The 18,992-nt window shown below is 38.4% G+C and overlaps 2 protein-coding genes across 3 annotated transcripts; both read left to right on the plus strand.

Moving 5' to 3' along the window:
* The first annotated feature begins 926 nt into the window (after positions 1–926).
* On the plus strand, positions 927–4,426 carry LOC104437668 (G-type lectin S-receptor-like serine/threonine-protein kinase SD2-5). Of its 2 annotated transcripts, none has more exons than XM_010050661.3 (2): positions 927–1,100; positions 1,619–4,426. In XM_010050661.3, exon 2 carries the CDS (start codon positions 1,769–1,771, stop codon positions 4,220–4,222), a length of 2,454 nt encoding a protein of 817 aa, XP_010048963.2. In that variant the 5' UTR covers positions 927–1,100; positions 1,619–1,768; the 3' UTR covers positions 4,223–4,426. The 2 variants fall into 2 exon arrangements, with proteins under 2 accessions (XP_010048963.2, XP_010048965.2); XM_010050663.3 differs by having other exon boundaries at positions 1,761–4,426.
* Positions 4,427–16,260: 11,834 nt separating this feature from the next.
* On the plus strand, positions 16,261–18,786 carry LOC104437669 (G-type lectin S-receptor-like serine/threonine-protein kinase SD2-5). Its single transcript, XM_010050664.3, has one exon. The coding sequence runs from the start codon at positions 16,285–16,287 to the stop codon at positions 18,580–18,582; it is 2,298 nt and encodes a 765-aa protein (XP_010048966.2). The 5' UTR covers positions 16,261–16,284; the 3' UTR covers positions 18,583–18,786.
* Positions 18,787–18,992: the final 206 nt, after the last annotated feature.

Raw genomic sequence — 18,992 nt, forward strand, 5'->3', positions numbered from 1 at the left:
GAATTCTATTTTACGCTCGTCCGTGACCCGAATGTGAATGGTATTAGCCGCACACCATTGACCCATCCCATCCCTCTTCACTGACATTCCTCCAACTTCGTCATAAATACTTCAACTGCCTTAGAATCCGTCAACTTTGAACAAGCGTCATTTTCAACTTGGATTATCTGCAAAATAATTGCGCTCAAGCTGTTTCGGCCAGGAAAAGATAGATGGTCCTAAAGAACAGCCTCAGTCCTTGTAATGTCTCTCTCTTTGTGTTCTTCTTGATAATCTCTGCAGGACTGTTCTTTGTTGCACCCTTTCTTACACCTGAAAGATTTCAACAGCTTTAGGTCTCTAAGTTTCCACAACAAGGGATGTATCTATATTACGGCGAAGAAAAGCTAAATTTGCTATAGCTCATCAGATTGATCGGTTGCTTGTGGGGATGGAGCCGAGCAGAAGTTCTTGATATCCTAATTAGTTTAATTGATCAATCAAGCATGTTCACATGACATTTATCTACTTTTCTACGTAATGACACTCAGTCCTCTATTGTGCAATACCCAGTTGAAAGGGCATACAGCACAGGTGCCGTTTGAAATTCAAACTACAAGAGGCATGGAAAAGCAGTGTCGTTGACCTGTTAAGTTATTGGTGGAGAACAAGCGTGAAGCTCCTCCTTACCCAAAAATAAAAAATAAAAACAAGCGTGAAGCTCTTGCCAAATTTTTTATTAACAATGTGTTGACGGGATGCGCAAAATGTGTGGCCATCGGTCCAAAAGGTTGACGACGCCTGTATATTTCTGGGCTGGCAAGTCAATGTTTAATGTCAAACCTAAATTGCTAAAAACAAAATAAATTGCAAGTTGACAACTTCCCCATCTTATTACCAGGAAAAAAAGAAAAATGGACTATCATTTCTATGCGGGGGCCCTCTTCCTTCCAGTTGGTAAATGAAGTTTCGATAGGATAATAAATAAAAGAGAACAATTTTCTTGCTGCAGATCTCTCTAAACGCTCCCCCCTGACTGAAGCAGAATCCAGATTGGAAGAAAAGAACAAGGACCCTTGTCTGCAATCTTGTTGTTTTCAGAGTTTAGGCAAATTGATGAGGTAAGAGCTCAGATTTGTTCTCTTTGGATGGCCAAGTGAAGGGTACCCTATTGATTTCCAATTTATGTTTTTTCTTGAATTTTTTTTTGAAGTGGGATCTCGTTTGTTTTTAAAAACAGCGGTTCTGGATTTGTAGTTGAAGATAGCCCTTAACTGTCTCATCTCGTTGCTCTCTTCTCATTCCTTGCATCTTTAAATTTGGTAATATAATACTTTTAGATTGGGATGCAAAAACTTATCTTTTGCACGTTCAGGGCTCACAGTTGGTCTGCAGATTGCTTCTTCAGTGCAAACATCTTTGCATTGCCGGATGTGCTTTGTTCTGCTTTTGACTAGTTTTAAAATTTCAAGAGTCATTTTTAATTGGAAAGTGAATTGGAGTTTATGAAAGTTACATGATAAAGCAAATATAATGAGTTTCTATTGTCTTTTTGGGTTGTTTAGATTCAATCACTTGGTGTTTTGAGGAAACCTCTGTATAGTTTATGCAAATTCATCTGTAACTCTACACTTCGCAGAGCATTTTCTAGGTTTTCAGGACAAGCATCGTGGAATGAAATTCAAGTTTTTTAGTGGGACGATTAGCCTCCGCATTTGAATTTCAAGTCTCACCATCGATATGTTTCCTTGGATTGAAGTTCTTGTTTCTCATCCTTGAAGGTGGAATAATGGCTAATTCGAGGTCAATGGCCATTGCTGGAAATTTGTGGCTCTGTGTCATCTTGCTGTCCAGCGTCTCATTGGAGGGTGCTCAACAAATAGACAAGATATACCCGGTATTCCAAGCGTCTCAAATGGGTTCGATCGACACCGGCGGGGTCTTTCTTTTGTCCAACGGCTCGATTTTCGGCTTCGGCTTTGTCCAGACCTCCAGTTCTACTCTGTACTTGTTAGCTGTGGTTCATTTCCGCAGCAACACCGTAGTCTGGTCCGCAAATAGGGAAAACCCGGTTACGAATTCTGATATATTTGACTTTGATGAGAATGGCAACGCGTTTCTGCAGAAAGCAGGAAGCACGGTGTGGTCAACTAATACCAGCGGCAGAGGAGTTTCCGCGATAGAGTTGCGGGATTCAGGAAACCTGGCTTTGCTCGGGAAGGACAGTACAGTCGTCTGGCAGAGTTTTGACCATCCTACCGATACGCTCCTATCAAACCAAGATTTTAGACAAGGGATGAGGCTGGTGAGCGCTGGGTCCAAGAACTTGACCTACACTCTCGAGATTAAATCTGGCGACATGATCCTTTCTGCTGGTTATATAACGCCTCAACCGTATTGGTCGATGGGGAAGGACAGCAGACATTTGCAGAACAAAAATGGCGGTCAGGTAGTCTCGGCCACGATGGTAACGAATTCATGGAGACTGTACGATGAGAGTGGGACTTTGCTGTGGCAATTCCCCTTTTCGGATAATAGCGACCCTAATGCGACTTGGATCGCTGTCCTGGGACAAGACGGGATCATCTCGTTCTCCAGCTTGGGCAGTGGAGGATCGCCTGCTGATTCTCCCGTGAAAATACCCAGTGATGCATGCAGTACGCCCGAGCCTTGTGACCCGTATCTAGTCTGTTCTAATGGTAACATGTGCCGATGTCTCTCGGCCCTCACTTCTCATCCAAATTGTGGTTCGGGGCTGAGTTCTCCTTGCAATCACTCAAATGGTTCAATCGATCTCGTTAATGCAGGGCAGGGAATCAGCTACTTTGCAATTGGGTTTGTCTCGCCCTCACTGAATGCTGATCTCAATGGATGCAAGAATTCTTGCCTGAATAATTGTTCGTGTCTAGCATTATTTTATCAAAATCGTTCTGGAGATTGTTACTTGTTTGACAGTATTGGGGCCTTGCAGAGTTCTGATCAGAATTCTGGATTTGTCTCTTACATTAAGGTGCTCACTGGCGGCAGTGCGAATGGTGGGAATTCTCAAGTCAGTGGAAGCAACAAGAAACATTTGCTATATGTTGTCCTCATTTCTGTTTCCACATTCTTTGTTGTTCTCGGGCTGATTTATGCTGGATGCAGATATTCCAAGGCAAAGCCAACATTGCCTGAAGCTCCTCAAGAGACTTCGGAGGAGGAAAACTTTCTCGAGGGTTTATCAGGAATGCCAGTTCGTTTCAGCTATAAAGAGCTTCAAGATGCGACGAATAACTTTTCCATAAAGCTAGGGCAAGGCGGGTTTGGCCCGGTGTACCAAGGGGCCCTACCAGATGGGACGAGAATTGCTGTGAAGAAATTGGAAGGCATTGGTCAGGGAAAGAAAGAGTTTCGAGCTGAGGTAAGCATCATCGGAAGCATCCATCATCACCACTTGGTTAGGCTGAAAGGCTTCTGCGTGGAAGGAACTCACCGGCTTTTAGCATATGAGTACATGGCCAACGGGTCTCTCGAAAAATGGATCTTTAAGAACGACAACGAAGGCTTGTTAGATTGGGGAACGAGATATGACATTGCAATTGGAACGGCGAAAGGACTGGCCTACTTACACGAAGATTGTGACGCAAAGATCGTTCACTGTGATATAAAGCCAGAAAACGTGCTTTTGGATGATAACTTCCTTGCCAAAGTCTCGGATTTTGGATTGGCTAAGCTAATGACTAGAGAACAGAGCCATGTCTTTACGACACTCAGAGGCACGAGAGGATATCTCGCACCAGAGTGGATAACCAACTATGCCATATCTGAGAAGAGCGATGTGTACAGTTATGGGATGGTTCTGCTCGAGATAATTGGTGGAAGAAAGAACTATGACTCCGAGGAAACGTCCGAGAAATCATATTTCCCCTCCTATGCTTTCAAGATGATGGAAGAAGGGAAGCTGAGAGAGATCCTCGATTCGGGTCTTGAGATAGACGAAAGCAATGAGACAGTTTCTACTGCTATTAAAGTTGCTTTGTGGTGCATACAAGAAGATATGAACTTGAGGCCGTCGATGACTAAAGTAGTACAAATGCTTGAAGGTGTCTGTTCGGTTCCTCAGCCGCCGACTTCATCTCCACTGGGTTCTCGCTTCCTTCCAACCCTTTACAAACCAGCCAGTGAGGAAGGTACTACCTCGGGACCATCAGACGGCAATAGTGATGCGAATCTTTCGGCAGTTCGGCTTTCAGGTCCAAGATAACAGCAAGCGATAACTTTAAGAAATTTTTCTGCTGTATATTTTGAGCACATAATAGCCTTTTAGCCTGTAAAATATGAAATTTTTACCCAATTTTGCAGAGTTAGCTGTTTTAGAAGTGTGATCACATTTTTTCCTCCTTGCTGTCTGAAGCATCATCAGGTGCTTTTGTAAGGAATTTAAAGCACGACTATTTGATGAATCAAGTATGACAGTTGATGCATAAATAGAGATGCTCTTGCATTCTTTCCTTTTGGAAATTTTAGTTCTTGTTTGCTTCATGATAATTGTCGCAACAAGCAACGTGAAATTGCACAATCTGTGAATTCTTTGCGTTATGACTACAAAGTTCAATTTCTTTCTAGTCATCCCGATGCTAAAATTCCTATAAGTTTATAAACTAGATTGCTAGTATTAAATTAATATCTTAAGTTTAAATTTGGATTACGATTTGTTAAACTGAATTTGTTAAGAAAAAATTTCGAAGGAGATTTTTCATTCTTGAAAAAGTTTCCCAAATTGCATAAAGGAAGAAGCACTAAAGGATAAAAGATGGGCACACTATTTTTTTTTATTATATCTATTTAATTTTTAGGGATAGAGATATCTTTAGCCAGAAAAAAGAAACCCATCTTTTATCTCCTGTTGAAGAAGGCAACAACTCCTCAAATGGGAGTCCTTCCCCCTCCCTCCCTCCCTCCCCCCATGCACATTCCGAACGTGGGTCTTCTTGAAGGAAAGAAAAAGGAGCCACTGTACTAGACTTGAACGCGATCAAAAAGAAGCGGCCATATGCAAAAGAAAATGACAAACACGCTAAGTTCTATTTTGGACGTACGTAGAGGGCTTGAACATTGGTGATTTTGTGCTATGAGTTTATATTATTTATTTATAAATACTTTGAATTTGGACTTAAATCTAGGTGTGGAAAAAAACTTGAGTATGTGAGCAACTGTAAATTTTAATTATCCAATTATAGTGGATTATTTGTTACTGGCTCCTTGTGAATGTAAGTACCAATACTCGAACTAAATCTCATAAATCTCTGGCATCCTTATTATTCCTCATTTATTTCTTTGGTGATTTCGCATTGATGTAAATTGCAATGTCCTATCGTTTCCGTGTATTATATTTTAACAATTGGTATCAGAGCTTGGAATCATATTTCTTGATTGTAATTTGGGGCTTTTACTTGTCTGATTATTATTTGTAATTTTTTTATTACAATTATGTTTGAGGCAGAAGTTGAAATTAAGAAATTTAACGGAATGAACAGCTTTGGGTTATGGACATCAAGATGCGTGTGCTATTGACAACCTAAGATTTGGCCACGGTATTGGATATTGAAGATGAGTTGCCGATTATAATGAAAGTCTCTAATAGGGCAAGTTAATGGAAAGAGTGAAAAGTAAAAAGCACAATCCTATTGAACTTATTAGATAAGATGTTAATAGAGGTGGTTGAGGAAAATGATATCGTAGCATTATGAGCAAAATTTCAAGCACTCTATGTAAAGAAAGGTTTGAACAATCGCTTGTACATGTTAAAAATGATGTTTTAGTTTAAATATACTGAAGGAACGTCTATTAGATCCCACTAGATGAATTCAATAAATCTCACAATGGATTTGAAGAACGTTGGTGAGATGCTTGATAATGAAGAACGGGGCATGATATTTTTAGCTTCTTTACTAGAGTTATAGGAGCACTTTACCGATTCATTGTTGTAGGGTGTACTATAATCACCTCAAAATAGGTAAAATCCACTTTATTCTATAAGGAGTGGTAGAGAAAGTTGTGATATGGCGGTCTAGCACAAGGGGTAGCGCAAGCACTAGGGATTTGGGGCACCCAATGTGGTGAACATTGCTGAACAGAACACTAGTAATGCAAAAGTTGTTTTATGTGTAACTACTAGTTTGTCAAGAGATGAATGGATGTTAGATTCATAGTATTCTTATCATATGAAGCCTCATAAGAATTGGTTTACTATTTACTAGATTGTAAATAGTGATAGAATTCTTTTGGGGAATAACACAATATGCAAGGTTGTAAGGATAGGGACAATTCGGATTTGGATGCATGATGGGGTGGGACGCACATTGATGGACGTGAGGCATGCACCAGAGCTAAAGAAGAATCTCATTTCTCTAGGAACACTCAATGACATCAAGTGTAGGTACATTGCCTAAGGTGGAATACTAAACATCTTTCGAGGTGCCATGACATGATGAAGGGGTTGAAGGTGAATACTTTCTATTATCTACTAGGAGAGGCCGTGACCAAAACCACTACAGTTTCATCAAATAAGTCGGATTCTAACTTAACTTAGTTATGGCATATGCATTTAGGGCATATGAGTGAGGTGGATAAGACAATGCTGAGTGAGAGGGGGTTGTTGAAGGGTTAAAAGATGGGGAAGCTGGACTTATGTGAGCATTGCATCTTTGGGAAGCAACACCGAATTAAGTTTACTACAACTATTCATTCAACTAAGCAACTAGTTGAATACATTCGTTCAAACATCTAGGGCCCATCTTGTGTTCCTTCAAAATGAGCTACTCGATGTATGCTGACATTTATTGGCGATTGTTTGAGTAAGGTATGAGTATACTTTCTAAGAAATTTGAGGCATTGATTGAGAAGTGGTCAAATAAATAGATCGAGTGCTTGAGAACCAATAATGGCATGGAGTTATGTGGTAAAGATTTTATCAAGTTCTGCGGAAAATAAGGAATTGTGAGACACTACACAGTAGGTGGGACACTACAACAAAATGGCGTAGCAAAACGAAAGAACAGAATTTTGCTTACGTGAACCCGATACATGCTTTCACATGCAGGACTTGGCAAGAAATTTTGGGTCGAAAGAGTGAATATGGCATGTTAACTAGTTAATTGATCCCAATTTTTTGCTATCGAGTGGAAGAAACCTACGTCCAAGGCAAGTCCATAAAATAAGAACTTCTTATGTTTTGGTGCAAAACTTTTGTACGTCCAAGGCAAGTCCATAAAATAAGAACTTCTTCATCCGAATTCAAATTCTTAGGGAAAGCTCTTTCTCAACAAATTCGATTTAACTAATCAATATCTGAATTCAAACTCAAGATATTAATTTAATAATTCTCCACCTTGGCCCGATGTTTGAAGCCAAGTAATAGTGCCTATCATCCATAATGCTTTCCTAATGCCTTGGCAGGTGCTCATTTTCCATAGATGCCAATTGAGCTCAAGCTTTTGCCAAAGGAACATGCTTAGTCATCATGTCTGCCGAGTTATCTACTGTAGCAATCTTTTTCATAATAACATTACCCTTGTTAAGACATCTCAAATGAAATGGTACCTAATATTGATATGTTTTGTTTGCTTGTGATAAACTAGATTATATGCCAAATATATCGCACATTGTTATCACAGTATATATCAACACTTTTCTTATCTAATTCAATGTTCAAGAGCAAATTTCGTGACCATATCATTCGCTACAAATGTTAGTGCCATATACTCTTCCTCAATCGAAGACAAGACAACGTGATCCCATAACGACGCTTTCCAACTAACTATAACCATCTGTTAGCGTAAACACATATCTTGCTAAAAACTTGCAATTATCCAAGTTACAGGCATGATTTGAATCCACAAAATAAGTAGTCTCACTACTATTACTATCCCTTTGGTACACTATATCTATGTCTATTATCCCCTTCAAATATCTAAGGATTCATTTCATAGCTTCCCAATAAGTTTTACCAAGACACTTCATATAGTGACTAATTACGCTTACAACTTATGAAATATTAGACCTAGTGCATACCATAGCATACATAATATTACCCATTACACTAGAATAAGAAACACATGATATATGCTCCTCATCCTCCTCCTCAGTCTGCGGTGATAATTTATTTGAAAGTTTAAAGCATTTCGCTAAAAGTGTACTTATAGACTTCGTCAACTACATGTTAAAATGTGCCACAATCTTCTAAATATATTTCTTTTAAGGTAGACGTAAAACTCTTGTAACCCTATCACGTAAAATCTTCATAACCAATATTTTCTTTGCAACACCTAAGTCTTTTATTTCAAATTCAGCATTTAACTGTTTCTTCAACATATCAATATCATACATATTCTTAGCTACTTTTAGCATATCATCAACATATAGTAATAGATATATCAAAGAACCATTCTCCAATCCCCTAAAGTAAACACGGATATTCATCTGACCTTTCAAAGAGTCTTGATTAGCCATGAAAGCATTAAAACGCTTATACCACTACTTAGAAGGATATTTCAGCCCATACAAAGATTTCTTTAATAAGTAAACATGATCTTCCTCACCCAAATAACAAATTCTTCCACCTACCTCATATAAGTCTACTCCTCCAACTCATCGTGAAGAAATGCAGTTTTCACATCTAACCGCTCTAACTTGAGATCCTTCGAAACAATTAAGACAAACAAAACACAAATAGATTTATGTCTTATCACAAGAGAAGACACCTCATTGTAGTTAATGTCTTCCCACTGTGATTACCATTTACCACTAGTCTCGCATTTTACCTCGCTACCTCAACACAAGGAATGCCCTCTCTCCGACAATCTTTTGGCTCTTAGGTACTTTGACTAGCTCTCATGTCTAATTTCAATAAAGTGATTCCATCTCTTCACTCATGGTTCTTAGCCATTGCGACAACTCACCACTAGTTATCGCTTTAGAGTATGATGAAGGCTCATTTATCTCCACCTCGTCATCTACAATTAATGCATAAGCAATATCTGTATAATCATTGGTGGAGTGTCTGTTGGTTGGGCTTCTTCTTTCTTCTGTCTACGTCGCGGCCTTGTTATTGGTTGCCACTTTTGGGCTCTTTTATGTTGGGTTTTGGGCTTGGGTTGCCATTGTTTGGCTGGTTGGTCGCCTTCTTTTGTTTTCAATCCTCCTTTAGGATGCGGCCGTTGTTGTGCCGACTATGCCTTCTTGCTTTTGCCTTGTAGGCTTTTCTTTTATTTCGGCACCCTTCCACTCATTATGCCTTCTTCATTTTGAGTGTAAGCTTTGGTACCGTCTCCTTGTACATTTTGATTAAGCTTAATACTATTACCGTTCACCAAAAAAAATAAAATATATATATGTATAGTCATAATGTACGGCTGATTTAATTTGCCTTCTCTGTCTGTCTATGGCTATGGTGTGCTACAACTATGCTAGTTGTTCACTATCACCGACTTCAAGAATTACAGCTTCATTTATAGTCTCAACTTCTGTTACCTTTGAGATCTCTAGAGTTTTCACCTAAGCTCCATCACACTAATGGCATCATGATCTATCTTCTATGTTGGTTGTGTCTTAGAACTCCTTTGTTGAAGCAGCGCATCGTCATCGAAGATCTCATCTTTGCTGATTAGAAAATCGAGTAATCCGAGATCAGTGCACCACAGTTGGTAGTTTTCACCCCATGTGCATAAATCAGAAATATACATTTCTTCACCCTCGACTCAAGCTTACCATTACTCGCATGAGAATACGTAGGACATCCGAATATACGCAATTTGAAGTAATTAATAGATTTCCCCTATCATACTTTCTCAAGAGTCTTCCACTCAATAATAGATGATGGAGATCACTTAACCATGTGACATGCCATGTTCACTGTTTTGACCGAAAATTTCTTGCCAAAATCCCGCATGCAAAAGCATGCATCGAGCTCACTTAAGTAAAATTATGTTCTTTCATTCTACCGTAATTTTGCTATGGTGACCCAAGTATTATGCGGTGTCTCACAATCCCTTTTTTTTCACAGAACTCGATAAACTATTTACCATAAAATTTCATGCCATTATTGGTTCTCAAGTACTTAATCTATTTATCTAACTGTTTCTCAATCAATGCGTTAAATTTCTTGAACCGATGGAACACATCATATTTATGCTTAAGAAATTATACCCATACCGTTTTCGAATAATCATCGATACATGTTAGCATATATCGGGCACTTCTTTTTGAAGGAACTAGAGACGAGCCCCAGATGTCTAAATGAATGTATTCAACTAGTCACTTGATTGAATGAATAGTTATAGTAAACTTAATTTGGCATTACTTCCCAAAGATGTATCCCTATCTTCTAAACCTTCAACAATCTCCTCTCACTTAGTATCGTCATACTTGTCTCATTCATGTGCCCTAAACACATATGACATAATTAAGTCAAGTCAAAGTCTGACTCACTTGATGAAACTAAAGCAGTTCTAGTCACAGTCTCTCTAGTAGATGATAAAAAGTATTTACTTTATTCACCTTATCATTGTCATGGCACCTCAAGAGATCTCCAATACTCCACAATCAGCAGTGTAACTCCACCCGATGTCATCGAGTGTCCCAAGAGAAATAAGATTCTTCTGGAGCTCTAGTACATACCTCATGTCTATCAATATGCGCACCACCCTATCGTATATCTGAATTCGAATTGTCCCTATCCCCACAGACGTGCAGATTACGTTATTCCCCAAAAGAACTCTATCACCATCTATAGTATAGTATGTAGTAAATTATTTCTTATGAGGCGTCATACGATAAAAACATCTCGAATCTAGACCCCATTCATCTTCTAACGAACTAATAGTTATACATAAAATAGTTTTTACATCATTAGTGCTCACATCGGCAACATTTGCCACACTATTTGTGGCATTCTACCTATCACATTTGTTTCTCTACTTTAAACAATCTCTCATAATGTATCCCTCCTCATAACACTCAAAGCACTTCACGCATCTCTTGGCCTTTCTATGGTGTGATTTCAACCTGCTTTTACCTTTATTACCACTAGACCATCGATGTTGTTCCCCACCTCAAATCGTTAGTGCCTACGCTGCCCCTTGCACTAGACCGTCGTCTTGCGACTTTATCTACCACTCCTTAGAAAATAGAGAGGACTTTACCTCTTTCAAGGTAATTGTAGTACGTCTCTACAACAGTGAATTAGTAAAATGCTTTCATGACTCTGGTAAAGAGACTAACAACATCATACCATGTTCTTTATCATCAAATATCTTACCAACGTTCTTCAAATCCATTGTTAGTTTATTAAATCCATTCAAGTGAGATATGATAGAAGTATCTTCTATATATCTAAATGGAAACATCATCTTCAACATGTAAAAGCGATTGCTCAAACCCTTCTTTACATAGACAGTCTAAAATTTTGCACATAATACTATGGCATCCTTCTCCTAAGTCACTTCTATTAACACCTCATTCGACAAATTCAATAGGATTGTGCTCTTTACTCTTTCCATTAACTCTACCCTATCAAAGGCTTTTATTATAATCGGCAACTCATCTTCACCATCCAGTGCCTTGGCTAAACCTTGTGTTAACAATACCACATGCATCTTGATGCTCCATAACCCAAAGTTGTTCTTCTCGTTAAATTTCTCAATTTTAGCTTTTACCTCATACATAATTGCAATAACATAATTTCTAAATAATAATTAGACAAGCAAAAACCCCAAATCACAATCAAGAAATCCAATCCCGAGCTCTAATACCAATTGTTGAAATATAATACGCAAAAACGACAAGATCTTACAAATTAAGTCGACATAAAATCACTAGAGAAATAAACAATGAATAATAAGAATACTAGAGATTTACGTGGTTCAATCCGAATATTAGTACCTACATTCACAGGAAAAGCCAATAGTAAATATATTCATTATAATCAGAGAATCAAAGTTACAATCACTCACATGCTCGAGTATTTCTCACACCTAGATTCAAATCCAAACCTATAGTCTTTACAAATAAATATTAAACTCACAGTACAAAATCACCGCGTGTTCCAGCCTCTTTACGTACACCCAAATACAAGAACTCCTTTAATAGTTGTTCTTTTGAATATCACGGCTTCACGTTTCTTGTGCGGCTTCTTGGCTCAAGCAACTCTTCTCTTTTCTAAAGCGACACACTTCTCACTGAAGAGAAACCCTAGCATTATATATATGTATATGTGTATGTATGTATGTATGTATGTATGTATGTATGTATGTATGTGCTGCTCCTCAGCTTTATATGTGGGCCTAGAGTCAACAATTTTGACCCTGGGCCCCACTTCTTCAATAAAACCAACTCCTATTCGGGTATAGCTAAGAAGAAAAGAAACATTTTCTCCTTTTCTTGCACAAAATCATATTTGCCCCCAAAAGTTAAGTAATAAAGGAAAGTGTGCCCATCTTTTGCCATTTCATGCAAAACTTTTGTACGTCCAAATCAAGTTCATGAAACAAGAGCTTCTTCATCCAAATTCAAATTCTTAAGAGAAAATCTTTTCAACAAATTCGGTTTAACAAATTAATATTCAATTTTGAACTTGAGATATTAATTTAACAGGTATCCACATTCTCCCTCGTGCACAGAAATTCTCTTTCAAGTAAGATCAAAGATCAAGCCTACAAGTGATATATTTAGTGCTCTTTGTGCACGCATCACATCACGCGTATGCCCATGTACAGAATTATCGAAATTGCATTTTATGCTTGTCCATGATGGTTGCGAACAACAATCGTTAGCCATAGACCACTAGTCCATCAACTTCACTCGCTTTCCTCCAACTTCTCAACTGCCTTTGAACCCATCAACTCTCAACAACATGAAAGCCTATCTAGCCGCAAAATAAGTTCAAGCCATATAACCGCCCGGGGGGGAAGGTAAAAGGGACAGCCTTAGATGGACCGATATTCTTGTAATGTATGTTTAACTAGCATTAATCATGTATCGATGCTATGCATAATTAAAGAGTTGGGATAACTTCAGGTGCTGCTGTTTAGACATTATTGTAGGCCAAAAAGAGCAGTGTTGTTTGTTGTTACTAGCAAGATCACCTAGAGAGTGGTGAATGCGTGATTTTGTGCAAAAATAAAAATAGTCAATATAAGAATTGTCAGACTCAAGAATATGATTTTCACCAAGAACACAAAAGTCTAAATTTAAATATTGACAGAGAGATACGATGATATTAGTTAGTGTGCAAAAGTCTATTAAATAAATAGCAAACAAGAGATTAGAGATAGAGGAAATTGTACACAAAATTTATAGTGGTTTGGTCATGTCCCGCGTTTGACACCTACTCAAAACAGGATAAAATCATGTATAAATGGGATATAGGTCAAATTAAATTATCCCATAGGTTAGGTAAGATAAATTTAATAGGATTTTTAATATTCATAATAGGAAAGTTATTTTTCTCAAATAACAAAATTTCTTAAATTAACAAAATTAAAATTATATTTTAATATAAATAATATTTGGATTCTAATATAAGAAATTCAAAAAAAAAAAAATAACAGTTTAATTTCTTAATTTAATCTTATTTTTATTACACATTCGAATTTAATTCTATGTTATAATATAAATTCAATATATAAATAAAAGTATATTTTGGGCATTTTAGTGTTTTAGGTACATTAGTACAATTTATAATTTAATAAAATTTTGTTAAAACGAGAGGGGAAGAAAGAAATAAAAAAATTAATTAATTAAAAGTGAAAGGAAAATAGAATAAAAAAGAAAATAAAAATAAAGTAGACAATAGTGTCGCGAAAGATTTTTACCATCTCCATTTATAAAATTTTTGGTTCATTTATAATGATATACCATTTATACTAAATAATGTACATACTATGAAGTGAGTATATCCAACTTTATTACTACAATCACCAAACAATTGATAGAATATAGTAATATCCCTGAATTTCATATCACATTCTATCTAATCATATTCTTATTAGAAATCCAAATGACCAAATATAACCTAATATGTTATAAAGTGCATGATTAGTCTCACAATATCACATAATCACTTTTCAATGCCTCTCAACGATTTACAATTTGTAACTCACAAAAGACAAGTAAGTCCGAAGCTCTCTTGAACTTTGGAATATTTTATTATGACTTGTCCTTCTCTTAGTACTTTGGTCTCCTTTTCATATTCCTCCACTTCCAATTTTCTCGTTGGACAGCCTTTGAAGAATCTTTTTCCAATCAACCTATTGGACGAAATGTGTAAAGAAGATTGAATAGCCGTTGAGATATAAGATATGTTGGAACATTTTATTATGATTTGTCCTTCTCTTAGTACTTTGGTCTCTTTTCATACTCGTCCACTTCCAATTTTTCTATTGGACAGCCTTCGAAGAATCTTTTTCCAATCAACCTATTTGACAAAATGTGTAAAGAAAATTGAATAGCCGTCAAGAGATATAAGATCTTAATCCAAGTTGATTTAGTCAACCTTACAAACAAATCACCAATTTTCATAAGTAGAGTTCTTCAATTTTAGGGAAGAAGCGTGTATTAAAAAAAGATCGTCGATTAATCAAAGATGTCTTAAGTAAAGTGATGCAAGACAATCTTTGAGATTGAAGATCAATCAATATTTTTCGTGTTGAAAATCCAAGTTAGGTCACTAGCTTGTGTCTAAACATTTATACCTGTGTGTAACTTCAGATTTTGATGTTGTTTAGTCTTAGTAAACTCTGAAGATATTTCACGATATTGATGAACTCCATATCCAATCGTTCCTAATTGTTGGGAAACAATTCAGTAAGTGATTGTCTTTAACAGTAATATTGTGGACAACTTTAAAAAAGAGTTCGAAACATTTCATTATCTAGACCTTTCTTAGACATGATGTTCAAACATCAATAAGTTGAATCTGAGTAACTTTTTTCTTCAAAAGCATTCCTAAAGAAGAATACTTATATGTTTTTATCATATTCATAATAAATTAAGGAAGGTTGTGTCAACTTCAAAATTTGTTAGGAGGTTTTCTCAACATTGCCGGCCTTGTAAGAGCTTAAGATATACCATGTTATGGCGTTGAAAAAGCACATCAAGCTCTTGGCAGATTTTTCTTTGTCAGCAATTATTGACCTGACGCACAAACGTCTGGCCCTCGGTCCAAAAAACTGATAAAAATTGTGTATTTTTCTGGGTTGGCCAGTCAATGATTGTAATTGTCCGTTTTCATTGGCAGGCAAGTCATTGTAATTGCCTGGCTTCATGGCAAGTCAATGGTGTGGCCAAGCATGGTTGTAATGGTCCTCTCCCTTACTGTTGGTAATGAATGTTTAATGTCTCTCTAGTCACTACCTTAAGACAGAAACAGGATCAAATTGAAAGAAAAAACAAGGAACCTGATCCGGAGTCTTGTTTTCTTTCTGAGTTCAGGCAATTTGATAAGGTAGGAGCTCAATCTGTTCCCTTTTCTTGGCCAGGTCAAGAGTACCTTATCAACTTTCATTTTCTTACTATTTTCCTTCTGTGCTTTTTTAGTGGATCTCATTGAAACACTAGTTGAGGATATGCAGTTGAAGAGAGCCCTTAACCATCTCTTCATATTGTTCTCTTCTCATTGGTTGTATCTTTAAATTTGGAAATATAACATTTCAGATTTGGATGCCAAAACTTATCTTTTGCATCAGTTCAGGGCTCAAAGTGGCTCTGCAATTTGTTTCTTCAGCACAAACATTTTTGCATTGCCGTGTGTGCTTGGTTCTGCTTCTGATTATTTTTTAAATTTCAAGAGCCGTGTGAATGAATTCCAGTGTATGAAAGTTTCTTGAGAAAGCTAGAGTAATGAGCTCTTCATTTGTCATTTTGGGTCGCTTTGATTTGATCACTTGGTGTTATAAGCTTCCCTCTGTATAGATACTGCAAATTCATCTGTAATTCTGCACTTTGCAGAGCACTTTCAGAGTTTCCAGGAGCAGCATGGTGCAATGGAATTCCAGTCTTTCAGCTGGTAATTCTTCTGACTATATAAAAGAAAAGATGATGTCTATGATACCGATGAGAAGATTAGCCTCCCATTTAAATCCTCGATTATCATCACCAATACGTTCCTTCAATTGAAGTTCTCTTATCATTGAAGGCGAAACAATAGTCCGTTCAAAGTCAATGGCTGTTGCTGGAAATTTGTGGCTCTGTCTCATCTTGATATCCAGCATCTCACTGGAGGGTGCTCAATTTAAAGACAAGATATACCCAGGATTCCAAACGTCTCAAATGGATTCAATCGGCGATGGTGGATTGTTTCTTTTGTCCAATAGCTCAATTTTCAGCTTCGGCTTTGTCCCAGCCTCCGATCCTACTCTATTCTCATTAGCTGTGGTTCATTTCGTCAGTGGGACCATAGTATGGGCCGCAAATAACGACGCACTGGTCACGAATTTTGATACTTTTGACTTCGATGAGAATGGCAATGCGTTTCTACAGAAAGCAGGAAGCACTGTGTGGTCGACGAATACCAGTGGGATAGGAGTTTCCGCAATGGAGTTGCAGGATTCAGGAAATCTGGTTTTGCTTGGGAAGGAAAGTACAGTGGCTTGGCAGAGTTTTGACTATCCTACCGATACGCTATTATTGAACCAAGATTTCACGCAAGGGATGCGGCTCGTGAGCCGGGGGTTCAAGAACTTGACCTACACTCTCGAGATTAAATCTGGCGACATGATCCTTTCTGCCGGTTATAAAACGCCTCAACCTTATTGGTCGATGGGGAAGGACTTAAGAAAAGTGAAGAACAAAAATGGCGGTCCCGTAGCCTCTGCCACGATGGTCGCAAATTCATGGAGATTCTACGATGAGAACAGAACTTTGCTGTGGCAATTCCTCTTTTGGAATTATACCGAACCTAACGACACTTGGATCGCTGTCCTAGGGAAGGACGGGATCATCTCATTTTCCAGCTTGAGCAGTGAAAGATCGACTAATGCTTCTCCCGTGGAAATACCAATTGATGACACATGCAGCACGCCTGAATCTTGCGACCCGTTTGAAGTCTGTTATAATGGGAGTGATTGTCGATGTCTCTTAGCCCTCGATTCTCATCCAAATTGTGGTTCAGGGCTGGGTTATCCTTGCGATCACTCAAAGGCTTCAATTGATCTTGTTGATGCTGGGGAGGGAATCGGGTATTTTGCGCTCGAGTTTGTCTCACCCTCGCTGAATGCCGATCTCAATGGATGCAAAACCTCTTGCCTGGATAATTGTTCATGTCTCGCAATATTTTATGAGAATAGTTCTGGAGGTTGTTACTTGTTTGACAGTATTGGGGCCTTGCAGAGCTCTGATCAGAATTCTGGATTTGTCTCTTACATTAAGGTGTTAACCGGGGGTGGTAAGAATGGCGGGAAATCTCAAGACAGCAGACGCAACGAGAAACGTTTGTTATATGCTGGCCTATTTCCTGTTTCCACTTTCTTCCTTGTTCTTGGTCTGATCTGTGCCGGATTCAGATATTCCAAGGCAAAGCGGACATTGCCCGAAGCTGCTCAAGAGACTGCGGAGGAGGACAACTTTCTCAGCAGTTTATCGGAAATACTGGTTCGTTTCAGGTATAAAGAGCTTCAAGATGCGACTAACAACTTTTCCATGAAGCTAGGGCAAGGCGGGTTTGGCTCAGTGTACCAAGGTGTCCTACCAGATGGGACGAGATTGGCTGTGAAGAAATTGGAAGGCATCGGCCAGGGAAGGAAAGAGTTTCGAGCCGAAGTACACAGCATCGGAAGCATCCATCATCACCACTTGGTCAGGCTGAAGGCCTTTTGCGAGGAAGGAACTCACCGGCTTCTAGCATACGAGTACATGGCGAACGGGTCTCTCGATAAATGGATCTTTAAGAAAGACAAGGAAGGCATGTTAGATTGGGAAACACGATATAAAATTGCAATTGGAATGGCAAAAGGACTGGCCTACTTACACGAAGAATGTGATGTGAAGATTGTTCACTGCGATATAAAGCCAGAAAACGTGCTTTTGGATGACAAATTTAAAGCCAAAGTCTCGGATTTCGGATTGGCTAAGCTAATGACAAGAGAGCAGAGCCGTGTTGTTACGATGCTCAGAGGCACGAGAGGTTACCTCGCGCCGGAGTGGATAACCAGCTGTGCCATATCTGAGAAGAGCGATGTCTATAGTTACGGGAAGGTTCTGTTTGAGATAATTGGCGGAAGAAGGAACTACAACCCCGAGGAAACATCGGAGAAATCCTATTTCCCCCTCTATGCTTTCAAGATGATGGAAGAAGGGAAGCTGAGAGAGATACTTGATCCAGGTCTTGAGATCAATGAAAGAGATGAGACGGTTTCTATTGCTATTAAAGTTGCATCATGGTGCATACAAGAAGATATGAACCTGAGGCCGTCAATGTTAAAAGTCGTCCAAATGCTTGAAGGTGTCTTTCCGGTTCCTCAGCCGCTGACTTCTTCCCCACAAGGTTGTGGATTTTTTCCGAGGTTTTTCAAGCCAGAAGACCACAGCAACACAACTCTTTCAGCGGTTCAGCTTTCAGGTCCGAGGTAACAGCAAGTTGTACGTCCTCGGGAATTTTTCTGCAGGGAAGGATGATCACAGTTTTTCCTCCTTGCTGTGTGTAGCAAGTGCTTCCAGAAATTCAAGCACAACTAGTTGATGATTCAACTATGACAGTGACCAGAGAGAAGAAAAAAAAATATGACAGTTGATGCATTGAACCAAATTACATGGCTAGAGTGTGCATGGTCTGTTGAGCTTACATGGCCATTCAGGTCATACCGCGTTTCCATGCTAGCAAGTGAATAGTGAAACCAGAAATGGTACATCTCCGGTGAAGAAAACATTGTAGGTGTACATCTCCAGCTTTCCAACTATTCTAAAGGCGTGATTTATTATTTAAATATTTTAACACTCCCCCTCACACTTAGTTTGGTCTGTACTAAGTGTGGAAATTTAAT

This window comes from Eucalyptus grandis, chromosome 3, assembly GCF_016545825.1.
Source record: "Eucalyptus grandis isolate ANBG69807.140 chromosome 3, ASM1654582v1, whole genome shotgun sequence".
NCBI lineage: Eukaryota > Viridiplantae > Streptophyta > Magnoliopsida > Myrtales > Myrtaceae > Eucalyptus > Eucalyptus grandis.

Coding starts and splice junctions, on each gene's coding strand:
- LOC104437669 (XM_010050664.3), top strand. CDS start 16,285: ATGGATTCAATCGGCGATGGTGGATTGTTTCTTTTGTCCAATAGCTCA.
- LOC104437668 (XM_010050661.3), top strand. CDS start 1,769: ATGGCTAATTCGAGGTCAATGGCCATTGCTGGAAATTTGTGGCTCTGT.